Here is a 26672-nt window from a genome sequence, read left to right on the forward strand (position 1 = left end):
AGAGGAAGGAGGGTCTTGAGTACCCTGTGAAAGAGGGTGAAGGGAATCTGCTTTAAAAAACCAAAAATCATACAATGGCATCTGTGCCACTCACAAAACCCAACCTATGCAGACAGGCAACATAATGAGTCAGTTGAGGACAGGCAAAAACAGTCAGGCCACAAACCTCCACCCACCTCAATAATTCCTCCAAAGACTTTAAGGACCCATCTTCCCTCAAAATGTGGCGGAGAAGACTATGGCCACAAGAAACCCAGGAACGGAAGAGGACCCCAACAACCCCAGGGGGAAAGGCAGGATTCCCTACAATAGGTAAAAGATCTGTATGTTGAGCAGATTGTCCCAAACAGTGCAACAATGTCCGCCACACTGCTCATAAAGGCTTCACTAGCATGCAAACTGAGAATTTTAAAGGTGATGCAGTGTGATACTGGAAGCCAGTGTTGTTCTACAAGAAGAGGAGTACCATGATCATACTTTCTTGAGTTGGTCAGGAGTTTAACAGCTGTGTTTTGGACAAGCTGAAGGCAACGAGGTTCCAAAACATGGAGCCCATAGAAAAGGCTAGTGAAGTAATCCAACTGTGGGATAACAATGAGAGAGAAGTAACACAGAGTGCTGATTTATGATAGCTATACTGCTATGGGCCATCTAAGAAACAATTGAAGATTCATTTTTTAAGGATACATTTAAGTAAATATTTGTGATAGCTTTAATATAGTATTGCTGGTTGGAGGGAAAGAGCGATAATCATTAAATGTAATTTAAGACTCATTGTTTCTGTATGTCACCTCAATCTTTTATTTGGTGAGGAGTGTACTCAAATACAGGAATGTAATGTATTATAGTCATTAGCCCCTCTAATACCACTCCAAGATTTGGATCAGGCCTTATCTGTTTTATTTAATCTACATGCTGACCCACTACTGTAAGGAAGCACTCGTGTTCCACAGAAGGCAGAATATGTATGAAGATGGAACTTTTATTCTGTGAATCACTTTCAAATACTGTAGCTAGTCCTCACATCAGAAAACTACTTTTCCTTAACCCCTCTGTTTTATCAGTTAGAAAGGGAAACTGTCAAAGCACATTAACAGCTCATACAGAAATGGAAATTATGTTCTGTTGGCTTGAAAATCACGATATTATTGACTAATAAATGCTGAAATGCATAACACTGAACCCTGAGCAAAATAAAGCTAAGAGGGTTTTTTATATTGATGTACAGTCATTTTAAAGAAAACAGCACTATGGAGCGCTCAACAGCTTTTTTTCTGTCAGATGCTTGATGGAACCTAAGTAGCATTAAGCCTACTTTTTATCAAAGAAAACCGAGGAAAGATACTATGTCATATCTGGATTCATCAAAAGAATACCAGAAAAATCCTTTTTTTAAAATCAATTATAAGCATTAAGAAATTATCTGTATCATCCTCATGTAAGCTGTTAAGTAGAGAAACGTAAAATATTGAGCTCAAAACTTTTTAATTTAACCATTTTCAAAGTAGCAAAATGAGTCTGACTTTGATCAATTCTGACCTTTGATCAATTCTGACCTTAAGTCATAATTTTTTTTTTAATGAGAACACCCTATTTTAACTTAGCAAATTATTATTGCAACCTAAGATAAAAAGTGCATTCTTAACCTAATACAATTCTCTTTATAGCTTATTTCTCTGAGAATTATTCAGAGATTCACATCTTACACAGTTAAAGGTATTTTATGTCCTTTCTTCTACATGAGAGAATTGAAATAGTAGAGTTGATTTTTTATTATAACATACAACAGGAGAAAAACAAAAGAAAGCAGTAATTGGGAATTCTATGGGCTCATAATATACAGAGTTTTTTTTGTTTATTTTTTGTTTCAGGTTTTGTTAGAATATAGGTGTAAGATAATATATGTGTAGTGGCATTTTGGAAAGGACGCATAAGTTGGAATTGGAGCATCCAGATTGACACCTATCAAGTACCACTAGTATTTTAGAAAAGAATCTGTCAACACAGAGCTTGTTCTAAAACTGCAAGGAGAAATGGGGGGAAAGGGAAGGGAAATGGGACTTGATATACCGGCTAACTGTGGTTTTTGCAACTACATTCAAAGCATTTTACATAGAATATACAGGTACTTATTTTTACCTGCAGCAATGGAGGATTAAGTGACTTGCTCAGAGTCACAGGGAGCTGCAGTGGGAATCAAACCCAGTTCCCCAGGATCAAAGTCCGCTGCACTAACCATTAGGCTACTCCTCCACTCCATGGATGGTTCTGCACCAGTTAACTGTGGCAGATGCATCCACTTGAGAAACATAGGTGTAAATATTCAGCGTGGTTTAATCAGACAGAAGAAGCTCCTGACCACTTAAATCATGCTGAGCTGGTCAGCCACCAATAGTCAGTGGCATTTAACTAGGCAGTACCACTGAATATCTGCTTGAAGGCCTGTGCCCTAGACGGTAAATCAAGGATCTAATACATTGAAACGTGAGCTCTGTCCACCACTCGCTGTCTGGACAGTGTCAGTATGGTCCAGGGGCAGAATCAGGGCAGAGCTGGGCAATATCTCCCGGATTCTATATAGTGTAACAAGTTGCGTGCGCAAATCCAGTCTTATTCTGGATTTGCGCACACACCTTAATTTGTTAAGAAGCCAATCAGCGCCGATAGTTGCCAGTTAACAATTGACACTAATTGGCATTAATTAGAACCTATGCACAAAACTAAGCGTATTCTATAAAGTGATGCGCATAAATTCTAAGTCACATAGTTGAAAAGTGAGCACGGCCATGGGTGGGTCATGGGAGTTTCTTAAATCTATGTAAGCCATTATAGAATATGTCCGGTCCGTGCATAATTTAGGCGTCAACATTTACACCAAGGTTTACATGGTGTAACTGCCCAAAACTAAATTTAATCACAAGGATAGGCGCTTGGTGTATTCTATAAAGCATGCGGAAATTTAGTAATTCTATAAGTACAACTAAATTTTGACATACTTTATAGAGTACACCTAGGTGTATTTCGTTTTGGCACCGATTTTTTAGTTGTGATATATAGAATCTACTCTTATGTGGGCAACAGTGATATTCAATGCAGGTTCCCACATACCTAACTGGGCAAACTGGACCACATAAAAGACTAACCTAACTTTGGCCGTATGCCCATAACTTCCAGGTGCTGCTATAGGCCCAGACAGTCAATGCCTGTGCCTGGACACAACCTGGCATTGAATATATTGGTCTATTTTAGCCAGCAACAGTTAGCAATTAAAAAAAAAAACTCTTACCCACTAAATGGTTAAAATATCCACAGGTCAAAATGGGCACATAAATATTGATGATATGAAATACCACAATAAACATATGCCAGAACATAAGCATTTATGTTAGCCATTTTAGAAACAAACATTCTTTTTCCCTGAAGCTTGTACACAGCCTGATATTCATTGCAAGTTTTGCTTTTGAGAGTGGAGAGAAGGCACCAACTACTGGGGGATAAAGGGGGCAATCTCCTCTAATCCTTCCCATGGAGCATAGCTCAATAGGAGCATGTTTCTGCAACCTAGATGTCTGGGAAGCAGGTGTAAATCCAGGTGTCGACCTTTTAGGATATAGATGTGCATTCTCCTTCTGAAATAGAAAATGCACATTTGTAAGACCCCAGGCGCGGGTTATGGGGTGGCTCTGGGAATAACTCAGCTAGTTAAGGTATACAAAGGTGAAACTAAATGTATTATTCACCTGAGCCCTGGGACCTGTTATTTCACAGGCCAGGAAACTGAGATGCAACAGTTTCTCTGGTTTAGTAACAGTCTTGAGTAGGCCTCTGGCTAGCACATTTCTGTTAGGGCGGCCCCACCCCAAAGACACCCTGTTAAGTTCTCAGGTCTTCTGAGACTCAGGTCTGACTCCAGCCAGACCTCATCAAGGCTTGTAAGTCTGAACAATAAACAAAGCTGGCTTACCTCAGCCAGGTCACAGCAGCAAAACACATTCAGTAAAGGCATAAACATGGGTTCCAGTTATTCCTTCTCTCCAGACCCTCTTGCAGGAATGCCAACACAGAAGATATTGGAGCAGTGAAGGGCGATAGAGAGCCTGCCTCGCACCACGATGCAAAGGTACGCCAAACCCTGGCGTAAGTAGTAGAAGTAGAGCGCTTCCTCGCTCTCAGCATAGTGACGATTACCTTGTCTGAGAAGCCCTTCTTCCTCAGCCACTTCCGCTCAAGAGCCAGGCCGTAAGACCAAAGGGGGAGGGATCCTCCATCACCACGGGACCCTGATGCAAAAGGCCCCGCTCCGCTGGCAGCTTCAGAGGGCCGTCCACTGAGAGCCTGATTAAGTCCACATACCAGGGGCGTCTGGGCCAATCTGGACCCACCAGGATCACCCAGCCTAGCACTCTGCCCATCATGGGCCAGGGCGGGAACACGTAGAGAAGCTCCTGTGCCGGCCACTGCTGGAGGACAGCATCGACTCCCAGAGATCGAGGGTCCCGTCCTCTGCTGAAGAACCGCAGCACTTGGCAATTGGCCGAGGACGTCATAAGATCCAGGCTCGGCTGGCCCCAGTGCTTCGTGATGTCCAAGAACGCCCGAGACGACAGCTGCCACTCTCCGGGATCCAAAGTATGGCGACTGAGAAAGTCCGCCTTGACATTCATGACTCCCGCAATGTGGGCCGCCGACAGCTGTTCCAGATTCACTTCCGCCCACAGGCATAGCTTCATGGCCTCCTTAGCTAGAGGGACGCTCCTGGTACCTCCCTGGCGATTGACATAGGCCACAGCTGTGGCATTGTCTGACAGGACCCGTACTGGCCTCAGCACCAGTACCAGGAGAAACTCTAGAAGCGCCAACCGAATGGCTCGGAGTTCCAGGAGGTTGACAGACCACTTCGCCTCCGCAGGAGACCAGAGCCCCTGTGCTGTCCTTCCCAGGCAGTGGGCTCCCCAGCCCGTCAAACAGGCGTCCGTCGTGACGACAACCCACTCCGGGGTCGTAAGAGGCATTCCTGCGGACAGCTTGTCTGGCCTCAGCCACCAACTCAGCGCCTTGCGCACCGCTAGATCCAAGGGAAGGTGTACAGCGTAATCCTCCGAAACTGTAGTCCACCGCCGCAGAAGAGAGTGCTGTAGTGGTCTCATATGGGCCCTGGCCCAGGGCACTACATCCATCGTGGCCATCATGGAGCCCAACAGCTGCACATAGTCCCAAGCCCGAAGTGCAGAGGATGCTAGGAACTGGTCATAGTAACATAGTAACATAGTAGATGACGGCAGAAAAAGACCTGCATGGTCCATCCAGTCTGCCCAAGACAAACTCATATGTGTATACCTTACCTTGAATTTGTACCTGTCCTTTTCAGGGCACAGACCATATAAGTCTGCCCAGCAGTATTTCCCGCCTCCCAACCACCAGTCCCGCCTCCCATCACCGGCTCTGGTACAGACCGTATAAGTCTGCCCTCCCCTATCCTTGCCTCCCAACCACCACCCCCTCTTCCCCCCAACTGCTCCGCCACCCAATTTCAGCTAAGCTTCTGAGGGTCCATTCCTTCTGCACAGGATTCCTCTATGCATATCCCACGCATGTTTGAACTCCGTTACCGTTTTCATCTCCACCACCTCCCGCGGGAGGGCATTCCAAGCGTCCACCACCCTCTCCGTGAAAAAATACTTCCTGATATCTTTCCTGAGTCTGCCCCCCTTCAATCTCATTTCATGTCCTCTCGTTCTACTGCCTTCCCATCTCCAGAAAAGATTCGTTTGCGGATTAATACCTTTCAAATATTTGAACGTCTGTATCATATCACCCCTGTTCCTCCTTTCCTCCAGGGTGTACATGTTCAGGTCAGCAAGCCTCTCCTCATACGTCTTGGAACGTAAATCCCATACCATCCTCGTAGCTTTTCTTTGCACCGCTTCCATTTTTTTAACATCCTTCGCAAGATACGGCCTCCAAAACTGAACACAATACTCCAGGTGGGGCCTCACCAACGTCTTATACAGGGGCATTAAAACCTCCTTTCTTCTGCTGGTCACTCCTCTCTCTATACAGCCTAGCAATCTTCTAGCTACTGCCACCGCCTTGTCGCACTGTTTTGTCGCCTTCAGGTCCTCAGATACTATCACCCCAAGATCTCTCTCCCCGTCCGTGCCTATCAGACTCTCCCCGCCTAACACATACATCTCCCTTGGATTTCTACTCCCCAAGTGCATCACTTTGCATTTCTTCGCTTTGAATTTTAATTGCCAAACGTTAGACCTGGGTCTGAAGATTGATGCTCCGGTTGTCTGGTAGGAACACTCTGCCCACTTGGGTGTCGAATCGAACTCCCAGATACTCCAGGGACTGAGTCGGGCGCAGCTGACTTTTTTTCCCAGTTGACGATCCATCCCAGGGAGCTCAGAAGAGCAATAACTCTGTCCGTAGCTCTCCCACACTCTGCATAAGAGGGGGATCGGATCAGTCAGTCGTCCAGATACGGATGGACCTGCACTCCTTCCTTGCGGAGGTAAGCCGCAATGACCACCATTACTTTGGAGAAGGTCCGCAGAACAGTAGCCAACCCGAACAGGAGGGCTCTAAACTGGAAGTGGCGGCCCAGGACTGCAAAGCGCAGGAAGCGCTGATGAGGCGGCCAGATGGGAATGTGTAAGTAAGCTTCCTTGATGTCCAAGGATGCCAGGAACTCTCATTTTTTCACCGCAGCTATTACGGAGCGGAGAGTCTCCATCCGGAAGTGCCGTATTTTCAAGGCCCGATATTGTCCTGAGCGTCCTTCAGGGCAGTGCCACCTTCCACTGGCAGAGCTGGTTTCTTAGTCACCGCAGTGATTAAAGAATCCACTGTAGGCCAGAGAAAGGCTTCCCGTTCCCCCTCAGGCAGAGAATACAGACGGGACATAGCCGTGGCTACTTTAAGGCTCGCTTCAGGGGAATCCCATTGAGCCGAAATTAAAGTCTGCATGGCTTCATGAACGTGGAAGGTTCTAGGCGGGCGCTTAGTTCCCAGCATAATGGCTGAGCAAGCTGAGGCTGAGAGAGGGCCTTCCTCCGGAGAGGAAATTTTCAAAATGCTCATGGCCTGCACTAACAGGTTGGGCAAATCCTCTGAGTGAAAAAGCCGCGCTGCAGAGGGGTCATCCGCTCCATCCGAGCGAGGATCAGTCTCCTCCAAAGAATCCCCTAAGGACCTTTGGGAGAACTCGGATACGCTGCCCTCATCCACATCAGAGGAGACAGAGTCCCCTAGTGCCTGGAGATCCAACCGAGGGCGTTTGATCATGGAGGCCTCATCACCCTTATCAGACAGGGGAGCCGGGGCGGCGTTTTGCATAAGAAAGGCCTGATGCAGCAGCAAAATGAACTCAGGGGAGAAACCCCCCAGTCTGTACACTTCTGCAGCCTGGGCCACAGCCCTAGAGGCACTCTCAACCTGCGCTCCCAACAGCGGGGGAGAGGCGCGCTGCACATCCAAAATGGTGTCCAGCGCGACACTCCGCGAAGGAGCCGCGCGGGAAGAATGGCGCTTTAATTTCGCCACCTTCTTACAGTAGCCTAAGTCAAGGGCGACCATAGGATTAATGTCTCCCACCTCGAGGGCAGCCCAAGAAGAAGCCGTCCGAGCAGCATGGCCGGCCAAAACCGGGAGGGCAGCCAGCGGGGGATGGGCGCCTAAGGCGGGAAGGCCCGCCGCACCGGAGGAAAAACCGGGGAACTCTCCCGACTCAAAAAGGGGCCCAAAAAAGGCTACTCTGCCATAGACCCCCCCCCCCCCGCTAGACGCGCGTACACGGTCCGGGGAGCGTCTTTTCGCGCCCTTGCCCTCCAACGCCATAAGCCACAAGGAGACCGTTCAGGGAACCCCTGCCCGCTATAAAAGGTAAAATTACCTGCTTCTCGCTCCGAGCTGCAACGAATTGGTGTCCCAGTGAGCAGCTGCAATAGATGCCCTTTTTGGACGTTTTAAAAAGACTTTTTTTTTTTTCAACGGAGCCAGCGGGAGGGGGGAGAAAAGGAGGAACCTGGCAACACCAGGTTTGCACTTGCTCAGGAAGAGCCCTCAACCCCAGGTACTCAACAAAACCTAAATGAATAGGCTTGGAGACCTAGCCAGAGCTGCTGCTGTGTGTGACCACCACCTGCTGAGACAGAGAACATACTGAGGAGTTTCCGGCAGCACATGACCACATATAGGGAGGCAAAAGATTGCTCTCTATCTCCACCTGCTGGTAGATGGACACAACCAGTCTATGGATTGATCTGCTTGATGAAATGGAAGTGTAAGTTCAAAGGAGAACTTGTACTGTATAAGCAAATAAAAAACACACGCGCACACACACACAAACATTTGGGCAAATCACTAACACTCCACTGCCATAGGTACAACCTAGAGGCCATTTTACTAAAGATTAGCACATGCTATCAGACATTGGGTGCGCTAAATGCTGAACAGCCCATTTTATACCTAAGAGTCACATGGCACTTAGCGCATGCTAATGTCCATTAATGCCCACTAAGCAATAAAAGGGCCCCTTAGATTAGAATCCCCAGAGTGGACAGGAAAAGATCTACTGTACCTGAATGTAATTTGCCTTCAACTATGGATAAAGGCATGAGCTAAATACAAAAATCCAAATAATTAGTGAGAAAATTTAGCCTGTTTATTCCTAAGGACGCATGAAAATAGCACCCAGTGAGAACCGAACATGACTGTAAAACTCCCACAGTATGGAAATTCAGCCTCTGATTGTGTTTTTTCCTATCATGATTAAATGAAGTTCATCCTTTTAACAACTTGAAATTAAAAAGGTAGGATTTTAGTTGTGTGTAAGCCATACTCTTTTCACTTTGTTTTCTAACATAATTGTCTAGGAATAATCCCCCACGATATTCAGCCAGTGGCAGGCAGTGCAGTTATCCCATGCCACATATTAGCACTTAGCTATCTAAGCATTATTTAACCGGCCAGGAGCCGTTCCTGACCGGTTAAATAGCACTGAATAATGGGTCCAATATATATATAATATGTTGATCTGGATCCTTATTATGGTCACATTTTTGCTTGAGTTCTTTTTTTTTTTTTTTACTTAGATCACTCTACATATTCAAATGCTACATAACTGTTCTAAAAAGCATTCAAATGTAAATACCAATTCTACAATGCCGCTATTTACACATTCAAAGGATGTGTAACAAAAATGGTGTAACAAAAATGACAGACTCAGGTGGCATATTATAGACTAACCAAATTATTGAGACATGAGGTTTCCAGGACCAGAGTGACATCTGAAAAAGTGAATTCTGGTCCTTGAAAGCTAATGCCTTGTATTCATTAGTTTATAAGGGGAGGAGGGGTCTCATGCTTCTGATATTTACACATACAGATAGATGCAGTGGGATGCCTTGATTTTAAGGTGGTGTTTTTTTGGCCATAAAAAATTTTTTTTACATATATCCACAGTGAATATGCATGAAAGAGATTTGCATATAATGGAGGCAGTGTATGCAAATCAAGTTCATGCATATTCACTGTGGATATCCTGAAAACCTGACTGGCAAGGGATACTTCAGGACTGGACTTGGGGAAACAATGGCCTATCCAGTCTGCCCATCCATGCTATCTCCTCTCCCTATCACTTTCTTAGAGATCATGTGTACTTGTCCCAAGCTCTCTTGAATTCAGATACTGTCTTTGTCTCTACCACTTCCACTGGGAGGCCGTGCCAAGAATTTACCACCCTTTCCATGAAGAAGTATTTTCTCAGGTTAGTTCTGAGTCTATCCCCTTTCACCTTCATCCTATGCTCTCTCGTTCCAGAGCTTCCTTTCAAAGAGACTCGTCTCCTGTGATTTATGCTGTGATGGTATTTAAATGCCTCTATCATATCTCCACTTTCCCACCTTTCTTCCACAGTATACATATTGAGATATTTAAGTCTCTCCTTATACACTTTATGACGAAAACCACTGACCATTTAGTAGCCGCCCTCTGGACTGACTCCATCCTGTTTATATCTTTTTGAAGGTGCAATCTCCAGAACTGTACAGAATATTCAAAATGAGGTCTCACCAGAGTCTTATACAAGGGCATCATCACCTCCTTTTTCCTTTGGTAGAACTTTACCTCAGGTGGGCTACTGACACAGTCATGGGTCTGACAATGTGAGCCATGACATGACCCTCCTGAGTCAGCCCAGCTTGGGCATAAGCAAAAAAATATGAAGCTGCCAGCCAAATGGACAAAGTGTGCTTGCCGATGGCTACCCACATCCTGTTGGGATCAAAAGAAAGAAAAATCTGGGTGGACTATCTATGGGCTTTAGTCTGCTCCAGATAGAAGGCTAAAGTTTGCTTGCAGTCCTAAAGTATGAAGTGCAATTTCACCCGGATGGGCATTTGGTTTGGGGAAGAATGTTGGCAGAACAACTGACTAGTTAAAAGTGGAACTCCGACACTACCTTAGGAAGGAACTTAGAATGAATACAGAGAACTACTCTGTTGTGATGAACGTTGTTTGTAAGGTGGATCTGCTACTACGGCCTGGCGCTCACTGACTCTGCGAAGTGAAGTGACCACCACCAAGAATAAGACCTTGCAGGTCAGGTACTTCTGATGATAGGAATCAAGTGGCTCCAAAGAAGCTTTCATCAGTTGAATGAGGATGATGTTGAGGTCCCATGATATGTCAGAGGTCTGACAGAGAGCTTTGTCAACAGCAAACCTCTCATGACGCAAACAACTAGAGGATGTCCAGAGATGGGCTTACTTCCCACACAGTAATGAAAAGCGCTGATTGTGCTGAGGTGAATCCATACAGAGGGTTCTCCTTACACTATAAGGAGGTAATGATGAGATCTGTACTTGACACCTTTTATGTGAAATCCACTGCAATGTTGCCTAGGGTACCCCACTGCTCTGCTGGGATGTCTATCTGGCCAGTCTACTAAGAATGCTGGCTCCCCATACATCGCAATGGTCTGTTTTTGTGTTTTTTTCCTTGAACTATTTTTTTTGTTTGTTTGTTTTTGAAGATGGTCCTAAAAGATAGACGCACTGAACACAAAAACATCTAGCAAATGGCTATTTTCAAAGCAAAAAGCTGGACATTTTTCTGGTTTGAAAATGGTCATGTTTGCTACTGGATTTTTAGACTTTTTTTTGTAAAACGTCCAAAATCCAATTTAGATATCATATCAAAAATGTCCTTCAAAATTTCTTAAAGTCAGAAATTATACCTACAGTAGATTCCTTGCAACAGGAATAGGGGGCTGCATTTCCTTTGCGGTGGGAAGAGGGTTCATTTCACTATCTGAGAATACAACTTGAATTTAAAACTAATTCTCTTTAGAAAACAGAGATTAAGGTTGAATGGTCAGTATCCTCAATGGAAAAGGGTAGATAGTGCGGTTTCAAAAGGGTCTGTGTTGGGACCGCTGCTTTTTAACATATTTATAAATTATCTAGATACGGGAATAACTAGTGAGGTAATTAAATTTGTCAACGACACAAAGTTATTCAAAGTTGTTAAATTGCAAGAGGATTGTGAATAATTGCAAGACAACCTTACGAGACTGGGCAACTGGGCATCCAAATGGCAGATGATGATTAATGTGAGCAAGTGCAAAGTGATTCATGTGGGAAAGAGGAACACGAACTATAGCTATGTGATGCAAGGAACTATGTTAGGAGTCACCAACCAGGAAAAGGATCTAAGAGTCATCGTTGACAATACTTTACTTTGAAATCCTCTGGTCAGTGTGCTGTGGCAGCAAAGAAACCAAACAGAAAGTTAGGTATTATCAGGAAAGGAATGGAAAATAAAAACTAGGATGTTATAATGCCTTTGTATCACTCCATGGTGCGACCGCAATTTGAATACTGTACGCAATTCTGGTCATCACATCTCAAAAAAGATATAGTGGAATTAGAAAAGGTACAGAGAAGGCCTCGAAAACGATAAAGGGGATGGGCCGTCTTCTCTATGAGGAAAGGCTGAAACAGCTAGAGCTCTTCAGCTTGGAGAAAATACGATAGAGGTCTATAAAATAACGAGTGGAGTGGAACAGGTAGACATGAATTGCTTGCTTAATCTTTTCAATAATACTAGGACTAGGGGGCACACAATGAAGCTACAAAGTAGTACATTTAAAACGAATCGGCAAAAATATTTCTTCACTCAACATGTAATTAAACTTTGGAATTCGTTGCCAGAGAATGTGGTAAAAGCAATTAGCTTAGCGTGGTTGAAAAAAAGTTTGGACAGCTTCCTAAAAGAAAAGTCCATTATTAAAATGGACTTGCGAAAATCCACTACTTATTTCTTGGATAAGCAGCATAAAATATATTGTACTGTTTTGGGATCTTGCCAAGTACGTGTGACCTGGATTGGCCACTGTTGGAACCAGGATACTGGGTTTGATGGACCTTCGGTCTGTCCCAGTATGGCAACACTAAACAGAAAGTTGCAATAGAGAGGGCGGGAATTGGCAGGAGGAAAGCCATTGAGCCACTCTGTGTGAATCGCTGCCGCTGGCTGCAGGAAAGTGTAAGTGACTCCAATACCTCCTTGAGCAGCACCTGCAAGGAGAAGAGGATTTTTTTTAAACCACGGGAACAAGGCTTTTTACCATTCCCGCGGGATGGTAAGAACTTTTGTTCCCACATCCGCAGTAATTTATTTTTCAGTGTTACCGTTACTGCACCATGTCATTCTCTAAAAAGAAACAAAAAACGATAAGTTAGATTTGTGAGATTAGTTATGTATATAAGGCATATATAATTTACTTACAGTGCTTAGTTTACTACAAAAGATCAGGATGCGTCGCTCATACAGCATGCTGGCATACAGATGTAACATGTTGTTGACATCTACAGCTACAAAATACTCTGTCAGATTTCTCTAAGAAAAGAAAAAGAGATGTATATGTCAGATACAGATAAACAAGAAAAGAAGAGGAACATTTGTTATTGTTCTGCTTAAGAACATTTCAAACATCTAGATCCCTATGGTTACAATTCTCAGAATATGATTTATACAAGTTGTTTCATGGACAAAACTGCAGGTCACAAAATCCACAGGACAGCAATGGAAAGTGAAACTATTGCAGTTTTTTTTGGGTAGCTAAATGTTAAAATAAATAAATAAAAATTTAAAAAGGTACTTTTGCCCCACTCTGCTCAATGGATTTTACACAAACTAATGACACTATGAGCTCTGTTGACAGTCAAAAGAACCTTTTACTTTCTCAGGTACAGTTTAAGCTTTATAATTCCCATTTATAATTCTCAAAAAGTCATTCTCAGAATGATAGGAGTACCTTTAATCATAACACTTCCACATTAAACAAAGTCTTATTCTCTTGCTGGCAAAATGTAATGATTCCAAAATTAATCAGGCTGCCCTAGACAGAAATTGGGACAACTTTGTAAAGATCTGAATGTTGTTTGCTTTTTAAAAGATACTAGGAGAGAAACTGCTATCTACAGTAAATGGCAAAAGAAGAGAGAGAAACCAAAGTACAGAAAATGAAGCTGAGCAACAGAAGCACAATGGGCTTCCAAGAGTGGGTTGGCAGCCAAACTTTAATAAAGAACCCGACACAGACCATGTTTCGACAGAATCCCTGCATCAGGGGTCGTCAAAGTCAGTAATACAGTCTGGATAGTATCTGTTCTTTCAGTATTAACGGACAATGCCATCACATATAAAAGTAAGAGCAATGTAGCCTCTCCTCTCAAAATGGAGAAAAAACACTGCAAAGGCTCGATTGTGAAGTGACAGAGAGACTGTTCACTTTATTTTATTTATTTATTTTGCTGCATGTATATCCCACATTTTCCCACCTATTTGCAGGCTCAATGTGGCTTACAATATAATACAACTATGATCACATTGATGGAATAGAGAATCAGAGTATATATAACAGATGAGGTGCATAGGAATATTATGGCAATCATATTAATGGAGAAGAATTTCAGAATTATTGCTATTAAGGTTCATACGAAAATTATGTTGATTAAGAAGTGGGTAAGTGGATAACAACATAACAATGATATCAGGACAAGGCATAATTGTCAGTAATTAGGATAAATGGATAACAACATAACATAATGATATCAGGACAGGGTATGATTATCAGTAATCAGGATGTAAATAAAATAGGCAAAATAAAAGAGTTCAAATATAAAATTGTGTCTGGTGTAGTTTAGGAGTCAGATCGTTATGAGGGACCCATTTTGTACGCTTTTTTGAACAAGTAAGTCTTCAGTAGTTTCCGGAAGGTCATCAAGTCGCGTGTTTTTCTTATAGTGGTTGGTAATTCATTCCATCGTTGTGTACAGATGTATGAAAAGCTAGATGTATGTATTGATTTGTATTTAAGTCCTCTGCAATTGGGATAATGGAGGTTTAAGGTTTACACTGCCAACCCACTCTTGGAGACCAATGTGCTTTTGTTGCTCATTCTCATCTACAGTAATTGGCTAAGAAATATATTTCAACAACCTATATGAATTTAATACTGAGTTATACTAGCTAGTTATACTAGCACCTTCTTTATTAGGACCAAAAGAAAAGGGCCCATGTGATGGAATTCTGGTGTTCTATTTGGCATCTGTCTGTTCACAATCATTAGATATAACTGTACTAACAGAGAGTAAATAATAAAGCTTTGGACATATAACTTGCTTTAAAGGAATGCTGTTCAGAGAGATAAAATTAAAATGGCTGGCATTTCCTTATGAGCACGATGCAGAGGACAACACAGGGGAGTATTTACCAAGCTTCAGTAAAATAGAGCCTCTCTCTCTCTCAACCAATACCATGCTATACAAAGTTCTCTTTCTTCCCTAGACAGAATGGGCTTATCAACCCAAGGCCCCCCACACCCTCATTCTGTCCCCCCCCCCAAAAAAAAAACAGATTCCCCCCATCCTCCCTGAATTCTCTGTACCCAGAAGATACCATTTCACCCCTCAGTCACCCTCAGACCACCGCAAAGACTTCCCAAATCAATTTTCTTCTGCTCCTTCTCTGTTATAAGTAATTACTAAATGTCCAGAAATTCTGAGGCAGATCTCACACAAAGGTGGTTGAATGCTCACTACAAATCCTTAAATGCATGTTTCATTTTCTACAAGGCTGCTTTGTCGAGAGGGAATGGAACCAAACTCAGAATGAAATGGGGCAATATGCAAAGGAAAAATTAGACAAGCCCCCAAAGTGGAAATGAAATAATAAGAAAAATTATAACTTAATTATAGCACAACATTCTGTTTATACAACTATATTTCAGAAAATGCACATATTTATTATTTATTTTAGCGCATTTATATCCCACATTTTCCCACAAGCGCAGGCACAATGTGGCTTAAAATAGTGCCTGAAATAATACAATAAGAACGATAAAACATAAGATGACAGAATAGACAGAGAAAACATGGGTGGGGGGGGGGGTAAAAATGCACATATAAAGCCCCATCATACTCATCTTTCACATACAATGACATTTTTTTAAATGTGCATATTCCATTAATGTGATATCTCACTGTCCACTGCAAATGCTTTTTACAGCTCATTAACCATTCTGTCTTGACGCAATCCCAGATAATTAAGATACGTTTGTAAATGCAATTCCAAGTGGATTTCAATATAGATATGTACTAATTATGAAATATAACTTCAAATTATGGCATTGCTTAAACACTTTAAATGCAAACATGAAATAATAACCACTTACATGCTCATATTGTGGAATACATTTTTCAACATACAAGTCAACTGTTCTACATCTATAAGGATTTATGTTGATTTAATGTTTTAATTATTTGTCAACATAAGAAAAACTCCTACATGAAAACTCTAATAAAATCTCCTTGAGAGAAATTAAACATTGATACTTTTCACTAACAAAAGACAAACAAAAATCAGTTATTAACTGGAAATAAATCTTGAAATTTATTAGAATGAAGCACATCATCATACTTAATTACTTTGGGCCCAGTTTACTAAGATGTGCTAGAGGCGCATTAGCATTTTTAGAGCGTGCTAACCGTGTAAACACCCTTAATACTCCTATGGGCATTCACATGGTTAGCGTGTGTTAATTTCTAACATGAATTAAAATCGCTAGTGCACATTAGTAAACATGGCCCTTTGTTTTTTTTACTTATATGATATGATACTCATTTTGGGAACTTGCGGTTATCAGTTTTTTTTTTTAATTCATTCCAACAGTGGCCACAAAGTGTTAGTGTCTTATGATTCTAACAGACGATATTGACACACTGTAGCCATTGTTAATACCGTATCTTCTCGCATTACCTAGACACAAGAACCCCCATTCAAGAGGTCTGATTCTTAAGACACTGCCCATGTTGAAGAGCAGACGCTAACTCGCGGAGCTCCGGCACTCCTTCCATCATTACAGCTACAATATCTAACTAATTCATCATTGAGGGGTGATCCCTTCACTTTAAGCTCTGAGCCTTCCTCAGTGGGGCAGTTTGTTGAGCAGAGTCATCAGAATGGTGATGAAACCTCAGTAGAAGATGGCACAGCAAAGCATAGACCACTGAGATTACGGCAGAGATGACGGCAGAGGTGACAGCAGCTGTGGAATCTGCCTTTCACAAAAAGCTGCAGGCTTTATATGAAAGGGTAGAAGCCGCCCACGAGAAGCTGGATGGCTTTCATTTAGATCTTGATCATCTACAGCAAGGCATGAGTGACATAGAGGTGTGGGGCTGCTAGAGGAGATGCGCAGGCGACTGGCAGAGCTGGAAGCCAAAGCGGATGATCTGAAGAATCGCTCTCGTCACAATAACCTGCATCTTATTGGCTTGCCAGAATCACTGAAGGAATCAGATTTGGTGAGCTTTCTGGAACACTGGCTTCACAATCACTTCAGCTGAATCATCAATTGGGCCCTTTGCGTATGGAGCGTGCTCACCAGGTGAGCTCCAATGAGACAACCGCAGGCTAATCAATTTCAAGCTGTGATTTTGAGGACCCTGGCCATAAGCAAGCTATTTTACGGACTCTTCTCTTCACATACTGTGCTTTCAAAACTACTCAGCATGTGGTTCTGACCCTCAAAGCCTTTGTGCCCATTTATGCTACTCTACATGAAACAAGATCAAGTTTTTGCTGTTATATCCTGCAAGATTCCATGTGCATTTTGAAGGTGGAGAAAAGTTTTTTGAAGATGCGGATATGGCTAAAGACTTTATAACATCTCTGAACTCAGATCCAGCGAGCTCCCCTTGAGGACCCTGACTGGTTCCTGGTTTTCTTGTGGCTGTTTTACTGGGCACTGAGCTAGTTTCATGCTCCTCTTTAGGCAAGCCTTTGCACCATGCTACCAGTTTGTCACTTTTCCCGGAGGGTGTAAGTGCTGCAGTCTCCTATGACTGAAGGACTATGCCCACCATAGCAAAGATGCTGGTCTCTCATTATCGTTCACATCTGAAAATAGCCTTGTACAAGTCTGTAAGCTCAGTCAATCAAAGTTTTGGCCTATTTTAACTCAGGAGCTAAGTCTTCATGCTGCCATGTTCAACACTGATGTCATAAAGTCCTCTGTGGCACGTTTACCATAGTATCTGAAAGGTTTGATTTATTTACAGCAGCAGTACTGAGATCAGAGTGGATCATGGAAACACAGGGCTAAAGTTGGGCTCAGAGTGCCATCTGGCCATAATGCTAGGCTATACCGGGCTCCAAAAGGTGGAAGACGTACTTGACAGAGGTTAAAGGAGAACAGAACTAGTGTCAGCTAATGGTGAAAGCCACGCAATCTGTTCTGTGTGACTGTTGTGTACTGCATCAGCAAATTGCACCATGCTCACAATCAAACTGATGGGAAGGCAGGATGATATAAATATGACATGGTCCTCCCAAGTTAAGGATGAGGCAGCAGAGGGAAATACTTGCAGTGATGATGAGGAAGAAAAATAAATGCTGGAAAGATACAGCATGAGAGATAAAACGAGGAACTGTCAAATGAACTAAAGGATTGAGGAGCAAGTGAAAGAAGAAGGGAAACGAGCAGTTAATGGAAGAAAGATGACATGACTAAGGGGTGATGGGAGGCAGAGAGGTGGGTGAAAAGGAGTGTTTCAGTACAAATACTCATTTAACCACAAATGTTTCATGGGCTCAGCTAGTAAATATATTTTATATCTACTATATCATCTATACTTTTCATTCAAATTTTAAGTAACCACTTTTGCCTTTTCACTATAAAATTCATAGGTAAGAAAATATTATCCTTACAGAAATCTTCACATGAGAGTGTCAAACCCTGCCCAAGTGATCGAAAATAACTTTTTCACATTATAATAATATATACTATGTTTTGCAAAACAGATGCCAATAACCCCAGTCACACATGGAAAGATGAACTGTATGTGTCTCAAAAGAATGTGATTCACATTAATTGTGACTTATTCATGAACAGACTTGACACAATGCAGAGAGGCCTGGCTAAGTAGTTTTTGTTAAAAGCACATTATGGTGCTTACTAACTGTTAAATGCACCTATGGAACTTTTATACTTAAATTTTAAAATTGATAGCACAGATGAGTTAAGTAAGGTAATTTGGAAAACCAAGGGGGCAGAATTCTTCAATTAACAACTAAAGTAAACTATGACCATGAGAAATTAATATACCTTCTTTTCTTCTGGACACATCCTTATCTTAACCAAATGAAAATAGTAGTTTTTGACCAGATATTCTTTGCAGATGCTAGTCTATTTCAAGAACATTTTTTTTTACTACTTGTGATGTTACTGTGTAGCTGTTCAACAAAACAAAGAATCTGTTCTGCAATTACATAGAATCTTAAAGGATAAATCTTTTTCATGTTTTTTCTGACATCTATATTCCCGAAACACCCACATTATTTATCTTCCATCATCTGCTTTTCAACTATGAAATTATTGACAACTCAGTTCTAACAGTTCTCTCACATCATATGATACTCACATTTTCTGGTATACTGGGTAGTTCTCTGATATCAGGCACAGTAAAGTACGAGTGCTAAGGGAAAAATAATCCAAATAAATAATGAATACACAAACACACACTGTATAAGAACAGCACCTACCACACAAAATTAGAAGAACTAAATGTTTTATGTAATGAATACAAAAGATTTAAAACTCAAGAAAATATGCTTGACCAAGAAAATATAGCCCCATTCAGAAAGCTTTCAAACACAAAATTCAATGTAAAGACTAGTTGAAAGTCAGAGTAAGTTTTAGCACTTAACACAGTGCTAATACACTAATACATTTTAGTGTACCTATTGCACTAAACCTCTTAAAACTCAGAAGCCCTTTTACTAATGTGTGGTAAGGAGTTACTGTGTGAATTATCATATGGTAACTTAGCATATGCCTGCAGTAACCATTACCATGCTAGCATGAAAACACACACTAACTCATGAACTAAGTGTTTACACTGGTATGAGGCAGAATATGATTATGGTATGGGGTAGCAAATTGCAGTTAGCACACACTAAAAAGAAGGTGGAAGGTGCATCAGCATTGTCACCATGCTGTACAGATTATTTCTGTGTGGTTAACTGTGGGCTTGATGCAGAAAGCCATGCAGTAGAGCCACACCAATGGCTGAGCATGCAGATTCTACTGTGAGATTAATAAGAAAATATACTTTGGCAATGCTGTAAGCTAATCAGATGCAAATTTGTAGTGCACTGAGCTTGTGTGCTGCTTAGGGAAAGCCTGCCAGTCAAATGAACACAAAGGTTCTTCAAGTAAGAGTGTCTTCATTGTGTGAATATCCAAAGGAACCTGAAGTGCCAGCACACTTCTGCACATGAACCAGAATGTTGTTCTGCTCATAAATATCAGCCTTAAAAACTTTCTTGCGTGTAAAACTTTTGCGAGGCTAGTATTTATATACAGAACATTTCTTTTCATACACAGATGTATGCTGGCAGTTTTGTCTTCTTCAGACATGTGCACAGAGCTGTTACCTCCCAGTCTGTTTTTTTTTTTTTTTAAGTTGCAGGTACTTATTATGGTTGCAGGAAAAAAAGAAAAAAAAAAAAACTGGCATTAAATCCTCTCAATGAAGAAAAGAACACAGCGAAGGTGACAAGATGGATGACGCCAAACAAACTTCTACTGGACTCAGAAAAAAGTTCACAGCAAGAGTTTATTCTTAAAAAACTGGACTCGACACGAGTCGTGTTTCGGCCGTTCAGGCCTGCCTTAGGAGTCCCTGTATGGCAAAGCTTTCAAGAGTGGATTTTTTGGTTTCGCTTTCAGTTACAACAGTGGTTGTGCATAATTCTGTAAGCTTGTTAGGTGTTGTTAGAGAAATCCAGTGTTTGCACAAGACTCTCCTTATGAGAACTAATAGCACTTTGCCATACAGGGACTCCTAAGGCAGGCCTGAACGGCCGAAACACGACTCGTGTCGAGTCCAGTTTTTTAAGAATAAACTCTTGCTGTGAACTTTTTTCTGAGTCCAGTAGAAGTTTGTTTGGCGTCATCCATCTTGTCACCTTCGCTGTGTTCTTTTCTTGGTTTTTCCATTGCGGAGGATCGTTTTCTTCTATGTTTGCAATCCTCTCAATGAAACTTCTACGCTGCTCAAATCTGGTGGTAAATTTCTGATGTTGTGGGTGCTTTAAGATGTCCTGTTTACTTCTGCATATTGCAGTGAAAACTAATGAACTCGTTACCACGCATTTTAATATACAGTGTGCCCAAGTGTATCGCTCAAGTTAATTTCTGCATTGAACCCGTTTTCGTGTTGTGTGCTCAGTAACATGCATGTACACTTCGTGTTAAGCATGGGAAGAACTTTCTGCATTGGCCTCTGTATGAGAATATGTAAGGAACACCCTCAACAGTTACTGTAAAGACTTTGCACTTACTGGACAAGATTCTATAAATGGCGCTGAAAAATCAGTACTGAAAAATGTAAGTGCTGAGAACTATTTTATAAAGGATCACTGTCCTTTATAGAACAGCGCTAAGCACATATATGATGCCTAATATTTGGTGCCGATCGAGTCTCTTCTGTAACAATATGCGTAAATTCTGGGAATGCCCCCCCACCACCAAAAAAACAACTCTCTCCAAGCCCCCTAGAAATTATGTACTATAAGAGTTGCACATGCAGTGCTATAAAATACAATGTGTACGTAACTACTACTAATGCCAATTATTGGCACTGACTCATTAATTAATTAAGTTGTCACACATAGAATCTGGGGGTTTATGCAGTAAATGCAAAAAACTTAGTAAAAGGTCCCTTTAGGCATGTAAATATATATATATATATATATATATATATATATATATATATATAGAAACATCAAAAAAGACAGTAAATTGAAGACCATATGGCTTATCCAGACTCCCTATCCATATCATTTACTATTTCTTCTTCTCCCTTAAAGATGCTTGTACCATGCATTCTTGAATTCAGATATAGTTTTCATCTCAATCATCTCCACCATTAGGTCATTCTATGCATGCAGGTGTATGAAGACAGCAGGTCAATACTTGTACAGTTGCTTGCATTAATCTACCGTGTGAGCTGGCTAACATTTGTCTGCATAGTAGTGCTTCTATCCTTCTGAAGAGGGATTTCGCTGTTTTTATCTGCTCTTTTACCCTCTTGCAGATGTACCCCCAACGCAGCCCAGTGGTGGGCGAAACCTAGGACAACTCGGGTACTTTTATGTATAATGGAATTTTATCTGAGAACACTATTTAGTGATTTGCTCTCTTCATATATCTGTAATGCTTACAGATCCAGCAAACTTATCCTGTTTTGCTATCATTCCACAAAAACAAAAAAAACAAAAAAAAAGACTGGATTAAGAGTCCAAAAATGAAATGAAAAAGTCCTTTATTAACAAATAGAAAAATGAAACCTGATGTGGTTCACATTTCGCCCATTCAGGGCTGCTTCAAGGGTATACAACTACAAAAATAAAATAAAATAATAAAAAGAACAAATAAAATCTTATTTAATAATTCATAACAGACAAATGACATCACTGAATCGCGATGAACTGATCTCAAAACAATTTGTGAAGGCATTTGCCATTATGAAATGAAATAAAATGAAAAATGTTATTAAAGTAAACTGCATCTAAAAAATACTTTTGAGCCACAAGCTTTTATACACCACTGGATCGCAAATGCAATACAATGATGTCATGAAATCGTGGTTAACAACTGAACTAAACATGCAATTTATACAAACTCAATTTCTCACTATAATACCCGAAAATAATAAAAATGTTATTTAAAAAAGCTGAGTCTAAAACATACTGTTTGAACAACATATTTTATTTGCCAATAAAAAATAAAAGTATTTTATTCACCAATACAAACGCAACTGTGCTCTAATGATGTGCTAATGCTAAAAAAAGGCATAATATACTGTGTTAAAAAATGCTAAAAAAATGGTGAAAAGGTTTATACAACTTAAAAACAGAACAGAAATCATAAAACGTGAAAGCAAGTATCTTAATAATCCAAAAGTACGCCCCCCAAAAACTCACTCCAACATAGTTTTCTGTAACGAATTCTATTTTATCTAGTTACCTCTATACAATCCTTTTTAGGTTCCCACATTCTAAATTGTTTGAGTTGAGGGGTCAGTTATGAGTTTCTGTAGGAGTTAAGACTTTTACTGTGTAGGCGATCCAACGGACGAACTTTTAGGTGAAGTTTTATAAAAGGTGTTTTAGTAAAGGCATTCAGACTTTTGAGTATTATTTTCCATCATTATATTGCCACAGTTTATGATAATTACTTTTTTATTAAAACTTTTTCAGAAATCTTTTAGAGTTCAAATAGAGTATAAAAATCCACAATGCACTGCATTTCAGTTTGGTTAGTATAGAGAGCAGTAAACAGTTTGTGAGCTGGCATTGTTCTGCATTGAACTGGTAAGTGATCCTGGTCTTGTATCTTTATAGTTAGAAGTAAGATTGATCTACAGAAATGGTACTTATATTCTTTTTGTTATAATGCTTAGCTTTTCCAAATTGGCAACACACGAAAGGGAAACCAAAGTACACTCACTCAGGAGCAAAGCCACTGGTCATACCCGTAGTTTGTTTGGTGTCTTACAGCATTCTGAGATTTGGCAATCTCTACTGTCTTTTGCATTCTTTGTATACTGTGAGTAGCCTAGTGGTTAGTGCAGCGGACTCTGATCCTGAGGAACTGGGTTCGATTCCCACTGCTCCTTGTGAATCTGGGCAAGTCACTTAACCCTCCATTGTCCCAGGTACAAATAAGTACCTGTATATAATATGTAAACCGCTTTGAATGTAGTTGGAAAAACCACAGAAAGGCGATATATAAGTCCCATTCCCTCTCCCCTTTAGCAAGACCCCTGAGACAGGTGGCTTTGCAGAAACACGAATCATGTTGGGTCTGTCCAATAAATTTTGAGTTGACACCCCTATTCCTGAAGGCTCTTTATACTTTTGTTCTTAGATCCTTTTAGCTTTTCCAGAATGATAATTATTTCAAGATAAAACCACTGATGGGACTTCTTTTAATTGGTAAGTATAACGGTTTCAAGACACCCTTTGTGCATTTTAGAATGCTTTTTTGGATATGTACCTGATGGTTTGGTTCTTTAATACTTTGCAACAGTTCATTGTGGATGTATATTACAAGGGTAGGTAGCAATCTTATGCACATTGAACTTTTATGATCTGACATTTCTTTGATATATAATTCCCAACACCACCACTGGTATATCAATAACTGATAGTAACTACAAACCAGGGTGCTAAGTACTAAATTCATGGAGGACATATAGAACAAATTCCACAATCCAAATCAACTGAGGACAATATATGTATGTGAAGATGTAAAGAGCACTAGATTTATCCAAAGAATATCTGGAGAAATTCTCAGAGTAATAACTCACCCAAGCAGAGTGCTAACCCTAAGGTAAAAAGCTACTGTTAGAGGGTGGATACGTTTCTCAGTCATTGAAAATCTCATTTTTTAATTTTTATATAATATATAAGCACACCCTGTGCTCCAAATTTATTATACTTGTGCTCACACATAAACCATACACTGCAGACAGTAAGAAAACTCAATGGGAAATTAAACAGTGAGAATGATCTAGCTCAGCTTTTATAGCATTCACAGCATCTACAATATTTCTCATGTCCCCCACATCTATGGAGAGCACTCACTTTGCAAACGGGCCCACTGCTCCAGTATGGGGGAGGAAGCCGCCTCCCGCGAATAGCCAGATCTTCACAAACTGCCACCAGGGGATACTTCAAAACATTCCTTTATTTTTCAGGTTAATGACCAAAACTTCATTCCAGAGCCCTGGGTTAGGGCTTCTCAGGCAGGGCTGTTCTGCCTTGCTTAGTACAACAGCTCACTAAACACAAAGTCTGTGCCCCCTTCCCTGAGGGGGCGGCAATAGTCCTTTTGAAATCTCTCCTTGTTGTCAAAATCAGTAGCAAACAAACAGTACCTGCCCCCAAGCAGGAATTTCCCCCCTTCATAAACAAGCCTTTCAAATTCAACAGAGTTTCTCAAAATAATCAGGTTTCAGTTTGGGAAACAGGTTTGTAATTCTCCCCAGCAAACTTTCCAACAATCAGGGTTTCTCCTAAAGCAAACAGGTCCCACAAAAGAAAGCAGGCTTCTCTATTTAAGCAGGGTTTAAACCAAAATAAATTCCAAACAATGTAGATTTGCAAACCTTCATGTGCTACGCTCCTCAGTGCTCTCAAGCTCCCATTCCATTGAGGTTTCTTCCCCCTGCTCAGCCTGATTAACCCCCTCTTCCATACAATCCATCCAATCCTCCTCCTGGTTCTCACCCCACCCCTCTCTAGTACAGGTGGGTGGCATGATATACTGACTGCAGGTCCAGGGGAACTGGGTTCCTTCATTTTCCTTCCCTCTTGTGGTTGGAGATGGTATATGGCCAGCTTGCCTATCCCAAGGGCTCCCCCTGTTGGGACTGGAAATGCATTCCCTTCTTTCGTGATCACCCTCTACCTTCCTTCCTGCAATGACTTCTGGTAGATGTAGTTTAGGGTTTTGCTGCTTCATTCTATACATCTGGGATGTAGCCTTGTCACAACTTACAAAGAGTAAAATACTCAATATCTCATAGAAATATCTAATGTCCATAACTACCACATCATTCTCCCCTCACACAATAACACATTCCCCTGAATTCTATATAGCTCGCCTAGAGATCCACACTGCAATTGACGCGGATTCTACAACAATGTGCATAACCTAACAAGCTTAACAAGCTAATGAGTGCTGATAACAGCACTTAAACAAGCAATAATGAGCACTAATTGGCACTGATTAGAATTTGGGCGCACAAGTCACTAAGCGTATTCTATAACGAAGTGTGCCAAACTTCTTCAGGCAAAAAGGGGCGTGGTTATGGGTAAATGAAATGGACGTTTTGTGGGCATTACAAAATTTATGTGCCTAGTTATAGAATATGGCCCTGTGCACTTAAATCCACATGCTAAGATTTACACCACATTTTCGTTGGGGTAAACAGATGCACGTGGATTTAGATGCCGAAATATCAACTAAGCGTATTCTAGAATTGGTGCCTAAATCTAGGCACCGATTATAGAATATGGCTTGTGCCAATTTTTTAGGCACCATATATAGAATCTCCCCTATGACTATACTTATGACAAGATATATCAGAACACATAGATGCATAAGCTAAAGCCAGTAGGTAAAATACACTAATATGGCAAAAAATATGGAGATGTTGTTGTTCTAGTTTATGTCCAGGGAAAGGAACAGCTCCCTTGCCTTGAAAGATCACTTTTAATTGTCACTGATTGATTTAACTGCATTTTCTAGTTTTAAAAGGAGGGTATTGGTCCTTTACCTAAATACAATTCTCATGTTTGCCTATCAGAATGTGGTAAAACTTATCTTTAAATCTTGAAAACAAAAGAACTACAAACGCTAGCTGTCAGAAAAGCTGCATAATGTTCTAATGATGGAACTATCGTATTTTGAATTTGTAATGGCACTACTTGCTATTGGATACAAAATCCTCAATCTATGTGATGCAAGCATGTCAAACACAATGATCACACAACATAACATAGTAACATAGTAGATGACGGCAGAAAAAGACCTGCACGGTCCATCCAGTCTGCCCAACAAGATAACTCATATTTGCTGCTTTTTGTGTATACCCTACTTTGATTTGTAGCTGTGCTCTTCAGGGCACAGACCGTATAAGTCTGCCCAGCACTATCCCCGCCTCCCAACCACCTGCCCCCTCCTCCCAACCACCTGCCCCTCCTCCCAACCACCGGCTCTGGCACAGACCGTATAAGTCTGCCCAGCACTATCCTCACCTCCCAACCATCTGCCCTGCCTCCCAACCACCGGCTCTGGTACAGACCGTACAAGTCTGTCCAGCACTATCCTCGCCTCCCACCCACCAGTCCCGCTGCCCACCACCGGCTCTGGCACAGACCGTACAAGTCTGTCCAGCACTATCCCTGCCTCCCAACCACCAGCCCCGCCTCCCGATCCTGACTAAGCTCCTGAGGATCCATTCCTTCGGCACAGGATTCCTTTATGCTTATCCCACACGTTTGAATTCCGTTACCGTTTTCAT

The 26672-nt window shown here is 41.4% G+C and overlaps 1 protein-coding gene across 5 annotated transcripts in view; it reads right to left on the minus strand.

Annotated features, from left to right (window-relative positions):
• Window positions 1-26672, minus strand: part of DENND1A (DENN domain containing 1A) — a 1150393-nt gene that overhangs the window by 672779 nt on the left and 450942 nt on the right. For all 5 annotated transcript variants that reach the window (XM_030207362.1, XM_030207365.1, XM_030207363.1 and 2 more), the window contains exons 8-9: window positions 18996-19049; window positions 12796-12906 (exon numbers count right to left, since the gene is read on the minus strand). In XM_030207362.1, the coding sequence (XP_030063222.1) occupies window positions 12796-12906; window positions 18996-19049 (165 nt within the window). The remainder of the gene's footprint in view (window positions 1-12795; window positions 12907-18995; window positions 19050-26672) is intronic.

The sequence above is a fragment of the Microcaecilia unicolor genome, chromosome 6, assembly GCF_901765095.1.
Source record: "Microcaecilia unicolor chromosome 6, aMicUni1.1, whole genome shotgun sequence".
Classification (NCBI taxonomy): domain Eukaryota; kingdom Metazoa; phylum Chordata; class Amphibia; order Gymnophiona; family Siphonopidae; genus Microcaecilia; species Microcaecilia unicolor.